The sequence below is a fragment of the Trachurus japonicus genome, chromosome 12 (assembly GCF_045865225.1).
Source record: "Trachurus japonicus isolate A0001 chromosome 12, Traja_1.0".
Lineage (NCBI taxonomy): Eukaryota > Metazoa > Chordata > Actinopteri > Carangiformes > Carangidae > Trachurus > Trachurus japonicus.
The window spans coordinates 10,940,612-10,950,757 of NC_140918.1; the positions used below are offsets into that span (position 1 = coordinate 10,940,612).

The 10,146-nt window shown below is 39.7% G+C and overlaps 1 protein-coding gene across 1 annotated transcript; it reads right to left on the bottom strand.

The window, feature by feature from the left end:
- Positions 1 to 5,771: 5,771 nt before the first annotated feature.
- On the bottom strand, positions 5,772 to 9,851 carry crhbp (corticotropin releasing hormone binding protein). Its single transcript, XM_085792399.1, has 7 exons — positions 9,711 to 9,851; positions 9,528 to 9,621; positions 8,860 to 9,017; positions 8,166 to 8,376; positions 7,579 to 7,724; positions 6,537 to 6,654; positions 5,772 to 6,437 (listed from the first exon to the last, which is right to left on the bottom strand). The coding sequence occupies exons 1-7, from the start codon at positions 9,798 to 9,800 to the stop codon at positions 6,283 to 6,285; spliced, it is 972 nt and encodes a 323-aa protein (XP_085648525.1). The 5' UTR covers positions 9,801 to 9,851; the 3' UTR covers positions 5,772 to 6,282.
- Positions 9,852 to 10,146: the final 295 nt, after the last annotated feature.

Below are 10,146 nucleotides of genomic sequence, written 5' to 3' on the forward strand. Positions count from 1 at the left end.
TGTCGGCGAAATCATAAAGGTCTGTTAGTGAGGTAATTAAGAAACAGACAGAAGCAAAACAAGGCGCAAATTGAGTTTGACATAAACATAAAATGCCGCCGCCATTAGAAATAAAATAAGTTCCTGTTATTGTTGTCAGGAATCCGAGGGAGATGAGAAATAATGACTCTGATTCTAATGTATTTTCCACCACACCATAGAGAGATGGATGATGGTATATCGTGGCATATATGGTTGAAATAAGAAGGTCGTTCTCATCAAAAACGAGAAAAAGACTGAGCTGGGACAAAGACTCTCTGATAAAGAGAACACACACACAGCTGTTGATAACATCTGGAAGTGAATTAGACAGGAATGTCCAGAAAGGGAAGGAAATAATGAAGGAAAACAGCTGAGTGTGGAGATTTCCTATATTCATAAAACATAAAAAAAACAATCTCTATGTTAATATTTAAAGGTTTCTAGGACAGTTTCTCTTCACTTCAAATGTCATTCAACTAGAATTTAGCTGCTACCTGCAACGAATGTCTTTAAAACACGCCTGCAGCCCTTATCTCCCACATGCTGTCTTTTCCCTTGTTTCGTCACTTTGTGCGTCACCGTTTGTGTCATAACTCCTCATTAGGAGTGACCTGTATCTGTGTGTGTGGTAGTTTTTATAGCTTACAGTATACACAACCTCATCTGAGGATGAAAACTGACTGGAAATTGAATGTGATGAGAGCCGCGCTCCGTCAATAAAAACACATTATTAATCATAATACCAGAAAGGAAATGATAAAAATACACATGATAAACCACTCAGTCAGAGAGAAAAACGTAAAAGGATGAATCAGTGACGGGTTTGCTGTTTTCAACATTTGACAATCGTCCCCTTTTAAAATTTAAGCCTCAAATACTTCACTTCTCAGTAATACAGCGATTTCCAGAAGAAAAAGAAAAAGGTCACTTTATTGTTTGAGCGTTGGACACTGACCTTGTTAAAGTAGACATGGATGCAGGCGGAGGTGAAGGACTTGCAGGTAGGTTGAGGTACAGTAATAACACCCAGGGCCTCACTGAGGAATCTCACAGGGACAAGACAAAAGATCTTTAAAGAAGAGCTGCATTGAGACACAGTGGTGACAGGACTGTACTGAATAAAACATGGATTAACAGGAGTCTAATACATAGCTACCATTAAAACAAAGAAAAAGCATCACTGAACTGTACTTGAGTATGAATGTTTAACATAGTTCTATATAATTACTACAACTTAAAATATAATTGACTTTAAAGCCATACTTCAGTATTGTTTTGAACTAAGGGTGAACTAAGACATTTCTTTTTTAAACTAATGTAGCCTTACACATTTTTTAGATTACAGTTAGTACATTTTATACAACATACATATTTGTTAATATAATTTAAAGGATGTTCATGTGCAGTATACTCCGTTTCAATTATAAGTCTGTCAAAAGTCACGTGCTGTGTTCTTGTAGTTAAGTGATTTAAGGAGATTTAAGTAGACTATTTTTGATCAGATTTTATTTGCAACATGCATGAAGACAAAAAACAAAATGTATTTGAAAACACACGTACGCTCTGAGACCAACTTGTTACATATTTTAATTTATGCCCTTCTGCACTTTATTATCTTAACAGTGTGAGATGCGAGATGTCACATGGATTATCATTGTATTCCTGAGCACCGTTTAGAAACAGATGGAGCATGATCCTATTATGAAGCACAGCACGTGAGGACGACAGACTTTTCCACAGCAGCTTGCTTTACCCTGGAAAACGGTGTGGTCATCCCTCGGGGGATGACGACAACACACACACACACACACACACACACACACCGGTGAAGAAGATGCCACCGTGCAGCTCCTGATGGGCAGCCTGATCTGTCTTTGCATCATGTACGATGTCGCCTGTGAATCACTCAGATGTTTGATGCTCATAATCTGTAACAGAAATGATGAAGTTAAAGTTAATCTAATCATGTTGCCAAATCTTCTCACATTTAGGCACAAACAATACCATAATGGTTGTTTTTTTTTTACACAAATAACCATGAACACATCAGAACCTAACTTTACCGTACATGTTGTATTGATAACATAAAATTAGCTACTTAAAGCTAAACAATGTAACACCTTTAAATGTTAAAATGCTAACCAATGTTTTTAGGTTTAATGCAGTTGTTCCCAACCTTTTTTGGCTCATGACCCCATTTTGACATCCCAAATTTCTGGCGACCCCGCAATCATGCCGTCACAAGATGCGCCAGTTCAGATATTTTTATATGCTGCATTTTATTTGAACTCTACGTATATTTGACAAAGTGAAAGTATAGAATACAGTTGTATACGATTGTGGTGTTTTTAATCAAAATTTTAAAAAAAAATATGATCAATTAGGCCATTTCAGGCGACCCCATTTGAATTCTAGGCAACCCCACATGGGGTCCCGACCCCAAGGTTGAAAAACACTGGTTTTACCATGTTTAACATTTAATTTTAGCATTTTAACAGGCTAATGTTTTCTAATCATTTCAATGTTTATTGATTGTAGACTAATGCTAGCTGATGCTAGTTTGCTAATTAATATTTGCTAGTTGATGCTACCTGATGTTTTCATGCTTATGATTTACAGTTCAACATTTTAGCAGGCTAACTTTTGCTAAATAATATATAAATTGATGTTTAACATTAGCATTTTAGCATGCTAATGTTTGTCTATTAGCGTCTGTGGGCATGCTAATAGACAAACAGGTAGAATATAATAGAAAAACAGGTAGGAAATTCCTACCTGTCCAGCTACCTGGCTCAGTCCCACACACACCTGCCTTACAGTAACTCATGATCGCTCTCATTTAGGCTACACACCTGTTCCTATTTCCCTGTGAATCCTGTTAGTAGCTATTCAAATAAGCTAATTTCCATGCCTGTGACCTGGCCTGGCCTGCTTGACTGCTTCCTGTTTGACTCTGTACCTGTGTTTTCGTGACTGTCTTCTTTCTGACCTAACTTCCACTTCAGGCTATTTCAAATAGTAGCCTACAGTACAAACTGCTTAAAAGCTGAATCATGAATGTCAAATTGTGACGTGCTGCACTCACACACATCGAGTGTCTCCGAGCTCCTGCTGAGTGATTGACAAATTAGTGATAATTTCCCCTCTCAGAAAGGCCAGACTCAAATGTCACACCTGATTTTCTCAATCTGTGGAGTAATAGGGGAGTTCAATAAAACCATCATCATCACCAGCACAATCAACACTGTCAGTCGACAACACACTGTCTTCCTGTGAACGCAGCACAGCTGGATTTCTGCTGACAGTGTAAGAAAGATACTGTATTGAGTGCACTGTAAAATAGTCTCCAACAAATACACTCTTGTTTGATCAGCATTTGGTGAAGCCTATACACAATGTCAAGCAACAACAGGACATAATTTGGTAACACTTTACTTGACGCCTATCTCTATAACACATTATAACCATACTTATAATGAGTTATAATGCAGTTATAGCACTGTATAACTATAATTATAAACACTCATAAATGATCATAATGCTTTATAACAATAAGCATAACACATTATAAAGCATTTTATCTTGACTTATAAGGTCAGGTATTATAATAGGTTATAATTGTTAGTCACTCACTGACAATGAACACATCGATAATGCATTATAAATATAGTTATAATGTGTTATAATTGGCTTATAAACGTATGACTATCATTATAAACACTCATTAATTATCACAAGGCTTTATAACAATAAGCACAAGACATCATAGAGCATTTAGAAATGGCTTATAAGGTCTTAGTATTATAATAGAGTTATAATGTTCTATAATGTGTTATGCTTATTGTTATAAAGTCTTATGTGATTTATGAGTGTTTATAATGATAGTTATACATGTCTATAAGCAAATTATAACACATAACTATATTTATAATGCATTATAAATGTGGGCATTGTCAGCCAGTTACTAACAATTATACGGTATTATAATACCTGACCTTATAAGTCAAGATAAAATGCTTTAGTGTGTTATGATTATGCATTATGATCATTTATGAGTGTTTATAACTATAGTTATACAGTGATATAACTGCATTATACATCATTATAAATATGATTATAATGTGTTACAGAGATAGGCGTCAAGTAAAGTGTTACCCATAATTTTACGCAGAAAAAATAACGCAAGATTTAATCAGCAGTGGTTGCTCGGTTGAAAAAGGATTGTCTCTATAGACAGCTGCATGATTAGTTTCTATCCAAGTTTTCCTCCCCACTATTCAAATTCAAATTAGTGAAAGCCCACTAGAGGTGTTTATCACTACAACACACACACGCTGATTTTTTCCTGGAAAGACGAGTGTCATCATCGCTCGCTCGTTCATCACCAGCTGTGGCTGCAGGTGTCTGTCAATGATAATACACCTGTGGGCCTTTAATCACAGGTCGCCCCATTGGTTTCGGGCCATTCAAGACATTATTGTCAGCGGCGTTGCCTGCTGTTCTCTCTGCAGCGACAGAGAGGAAGTGTTTTATGCCCGAGAAGTGACATCAGTCCACATCATCTCTAACTGAATGGCTTCATTGATGTTTTTCCACTACAGGACACTACACTGTGAGGTCTGGATTCATCCAACAGAGCCATGACAACTACAGAACCGATCTTAGTTTGTTATAAAGGGAAACCCATAAGAGAGCAGAACTGGGCACCCGACTGCCTCCTGGATTTAAGAAGAGAAAAATGGGGAGTGAGGGAGGAGAGACAGACCATGAACAACAGTATCTACTGCTGACAGATCACCTCCATATTGTGAATCAGATGAATTTCTATTTTTACGAAGGAAGGACACAAAAGTTCCCCCATCTGTTCTGCCTTTGGCTCCAAACTGAACAAAACCAAGATACCGAACATAAAATCGCTCCCCCCGCTGATTCTTCCATCAGCGTAGCCTACGAGTGCGACATATGTTTGGTGAACGTGACAAGAAATGTGAAGTGCTTTGGGGTGGTCGAGTCGACACAGCTACAACAGTGTACAAATACTGTAGATGGTGCCTTCCCTGGAAACCATCAAAGTCATTTTTAACACATCATCTGGGAACCATGGACGTCTGAACCAGATTATATCCTATGACTAATTTGTCTGCAGAAGATGTTGAGCGATCTCTCTGGAGGGAAAACTCAGCAGATCAACAAAAAAGTCATCATGTTTGAGTGCATCTGTACAGATCTTCATGGCAAACCATCCAATGGTCAGACAGACTGATGGCACAAACACCAGTAGCTGTCACTCGAACCTTTTATTTGTCTATGAATTCAGCTTCGACTCGGCCCACTGTGTCAATACACTGTGAGAACCACACCAAAAAACACAAGAGCTGTCTGGGAAGGTGGAGCGATAAATACCTCCCATATGTGGCCCTCCCTCCACTGAAACTAATGAAATGAAAGTAATTTAATGGAGCAGTGCACAGAGCAGTTGCAGGAATTTCCTGAGCAAGAAGAGTAGTGGGTGAATATCCTATTTATAGATACAGAGAAAATATGTGCCAGCATCCATCTGCCAAGAATAAAACAAAAAGGTAGATTTATTGTCTATTGCGACGAGGTTGTTTTGTGTTTTTACAGGAGCATGAGAGCAGATTTACACCTGGAGACTCCGTCCAAGTCGTGTTTATGTCAAATTGAATGTGTTTTGTGGGCTGAAGCGCTGCCGTGCAGAGTTGAAATAAAGAACAGAACCACAGCTGAGTGCTTTGTCATGCAGAATAATTTTATTACAAAAAGGTTTTTATACAAATTCAACTGCATAATGGCAATGGATTACACTTGACCGATCACCCCCTCCGTTGTCACCTGTGGCAGGAAATGTCTCTTCGTGTGTCATTCAGCAAAAATAATCAGAAGGTAACATTCATTTTAGCACCATTCCTTTTCAAGAATGTTGACCGTGAACCCGTACGCACGTACTGTAACATAAATAACAAGATCATCTTAATAAATACACATATTGTACACAAAGCAAAAATTAAAAAAAACAGAAACAAAAGCAGTTCCACCAAACACAAAAGTGATGAAGCAACAAACAACCAAAAAAAAAAAAAAAGGAAAGATCAAGTAAAAGTCTGATGAACTCTGTTGTTTGAATATGATAATAATCGCGGCGACTGTATATGTCTTATTGTTGAACGGGTGGATCTGTTGCTTCTAATAAAGTAATTTGCAGTCAAATGATACATTTGTCACTTAATGATCCTGCAGGGATCAGTTGTTGAAGCAGAAGTCTTCCACATTGTTGAGTTTGATCGTCTGCAGTTCCTGGCTGTCCAGTAGCCGGTAGCTGAAAGACACTCGGTTGACGAACTTCCCGCTGGACACCATCCTCACCACCGTGTTATCACAGCCGATCTTCATGTGAGCTGCAGGGAGGGCGGAGACGAACAGTCAGTCTTGGTTTGCATAATGAGAAACGGAAAAAAGGGAAAAGAAGGCGTGAGATCGGTGTGTAGTGTACTCACTGGGACCAGTGAAGGAAATGCAGAGGTCTGTGATGGGCAGCAGCTTCGACGTGTCGATGCCGTTTCCTCCCAGCAGCTGCACGAAATCTCCAGACTCTGCACATCCAGGCATGGACCTCTGTGGAGAGCAACATTGGCATTCATTTTTCAGATAAATTAATTTAAATACAATAAAAAATGAAAACCTGGTGAAAAAACAATGTAAATCATGTCAGTAAAGTTAAGTTTTAGACACAACTTAGAATGAGTTAGTATGTTCCAAATAGCATGGTCTTACAAAATTAACACTTCCCTATTCTGTAGTATATCGTTTTCTGTTTAAGTTCCAGAGAACAACCTCTTTCCAAAAACAACTTAAACTTATCAAATATAAATTTAAGTTGTTTTTTTAAGGCATTAAGTAATTTGTCTCCCACTCGGGGGCAGCAGAAACAACTATAAACACCACCTAAAGATCAAAGTTGAGCAGAAGTTGCCAGTGTAATGCAATAACTGCAGTATTAACTGTCTTTTAGCTCTGTTTTTGGTCTCCACCAGCTCCTGAAGGAAATATCAAGCTCTCTAGCTGCTACGTGTTTTACTCTTTTCACTGTCCAACTGTCTGTCCACAGTTTGGTGCTGAGCTCAGTGTACGGTAGAAACAACACTTCTGAAACCAAGTGAGCACCAACAATAACAATGATCTAAAAGATGCTTAGCTATGCAGAACTACATGAGCCACACTCACACAGTCATTTTATCTTTTTTTTTGACAGAACATTTTAGACCTCCTTTCTTGTACAGGTATGAGGAGATGCTGCTGATCTGTTTACTAACACATTTCATAAGAGATCTGATTTATTTTGCACAAGAGCTAAAAGTATACAATATTAACACATATGATGAAGAGAGTGAACCTAAATTGACTTAAACAGACCTAAAGACACATGCACATGCAAGGACTGAATTTAAATGTAGTTCATTCAAATCACAATTGCACCCTGGAAGTGGATATTAAGAAGTTGCTGCACTACAAATCAGCGTGTCATGATGGTTTGTTCACCTTGGGGAAGTTGTTGTGGTGTCCCAGACTGAACTCTGAGATGTCAATGGCCACTGGATAAATGATGGAGAAGCTGCAGTTCCTGTGCTGCTGAGGGATCACCATTGTGAAACTGCCCTCTGGTGACTGGGAGATGACATTACAGGCTGAAAGAGAAGGAGAGGAGGAGGGAAGCACAGTTTATTAGATGGATACTCAGTTTATGTAAGAAATAAGTTATAGCTTTACATCCAATGATAAAAAATCATTTGTAAGCTGCAAATAAGTATGATAGGTTGTACATTGACTGAAACTAACTTGGCTTTTTACAGATTTCACGCTTGGTATGGTGACCTCAAACAATTTGTGAATCAGTTAGATTTGCCCTTTTCTAACATGTTACTGTGCGGCAGGGTGGATTCTCAATGTGGTCATGGTGCTGATCCAGAAACACAGAGATGAGACACTGTCCCCGGTCAGCGCTCAGGATGACTAAAGCCCCCCGCCGGGCTTCTTGCATCACACTCGCACACATTCATCGCTGCACAAATGGCCTGAAATCATCAAGAATCCACTTCACCAGTGTGTGACAGACAGTCCGTACTCACGGAGAGGGTTGACGTGCTTCCTGACCGTCAGGGTGAAGCTGCTGCCGGCGCTGTGGATGCGGAAGAAGACCATGGCCACGTTCTGAGAGGAACGCACGCTTCTCCTCACCGAGCCCGAGTCGCAGTAATCCACATAGCGCTCGAACAGAGGCAGCGGGTGATCCTGGGAGCTGGGGAACTTCTCTCCCTTCATCACCCAGCCGTCAAACACCTTCACAGGACACAACAACAGGGAGAAGCTGCAATTAGGACGAATTCTGCAATGTTTTGTCAGTAGAAATATTCATCTTTCATGTGTCATTTCACCATCATGACATATATATACGTGGAGATAATCAGCAGGCAAACATGGAAGAGGGTTTCAAAGGCAGGTCACTTGACATAAGCAGGTTTATCTTATGTTAAAGGAGCTTTTTGTCTAATTAGGACGTTTCTAAGCTTAGCAAGTAAACTGAGCTTTGAGTGTGGAGGCGTGAAAACAAGCCCAGGCTGCAGCAGGAAAACAAACAAACAAACAAACAAACAAACTCACTTCATCGCCAGTGAATATAAAGAATATTACATAACAGAACCAAAAAAGGTCTCACGAAACAGAAGCTTGTGATTTATACTTCAATAAAACATCTTAAATGATGTTTCACACCTGATGAAGGTTTTATATGTGAGAAAAGGAAAGAGTTGGTAGTTGTGTTACCGTGATGAAGTCTCCTGCCCGGCAGTCGATGTCCACGCTGTCGTAATCCACACTGATCACCTCGCTGGGCTCGGCCATGAAGAAGGCAGCACAGCTGAGCTGAGGATGCTCCGCTGTGAAGGTGAACTGTCCCTCCACCGCCACCATGTCCAGACAACCTGAGACACACACACAGATTCACATGTGGATGCATGAGATGACTGCTGCTTTTTTTTATTTATTGATTAATTCTATTTATATATGCATTGTGTTTATGCACCACTAGGAGTAGCATCTCCAATCCCGCTGTATCTGATACAATGACAGACAGTAAAGTTTCTATTCTATTCTATTCTATTCTATTCTATAAACTATGACAAATATAGATTATGATTATACTTAAAAAACAATACATTATACTGTATTTTTTCTCCTTTATTGTCCTTTCTTCCATTCCTTCTCTAATTTATCTATATTCATGAGTTCCACATGTCAATAAAGTTTATTTAAATTGAGTTTTTACACCTGTTTTTTATTTAGCCCATTGGATTTAATTTTATAATGTAATTTCCATTAAAGGCAATGGCAGGTAAATAAAGGCAGACGTCTCATAACATAAATAAAAGCTGCACAACAATAATGTCTCACTGCATGATGAAGGTTATAGAACATTATTCAACATGACTTACGTAAAGGTCGGCGGTACATCAGCTCCTCAGGTATTTCTCTCTTGAGTTCCGAGTTGAAAATGGAATATAATTCATCTTTTGAGATCTCGTTGTTCTGCAGAAGAAAGTGCAAAAGTTAAATAACAGGAGATTTCGATTGTGAATCTTCTGAAAAAACACGAGTCAAAGTTGTGATGAACTCACCTCGATGTATCTGGAGTCTCCCTTGAGGACGCACAGGCACAGCACGAGGAAGAAGAGCTGCTCTCGGAAAGTGCGCTCCATCACGCGCATCTCTGTGTGGAGGAGCGACGCACCTGAGCGGAGGAGAAGTCTGAGCTGCGCTGAGACCTGCACCGCGTTTTATAGGAGGAAGGAAGGCACGACCACCCGACATGGTCCCTGTCTGTCACACACACACACACACACCGTGGACCCACCACCACCACCCCCAACCCCCATCCCCCAACGTCCATATACCCTCCCTGTGCGGAGCCAATAGCGCGGTTGTGACGAGAGCAAGGATGGACAGGTTGAGTGAGAGAGAGAGAGAGAGAGAGAGGTGGGCAGCTGATGCCAGAAGAAGCTGAAACCACACAGACATCAGAGGTCATCATCGTCGTCGTCCCTCAGAGCAGCT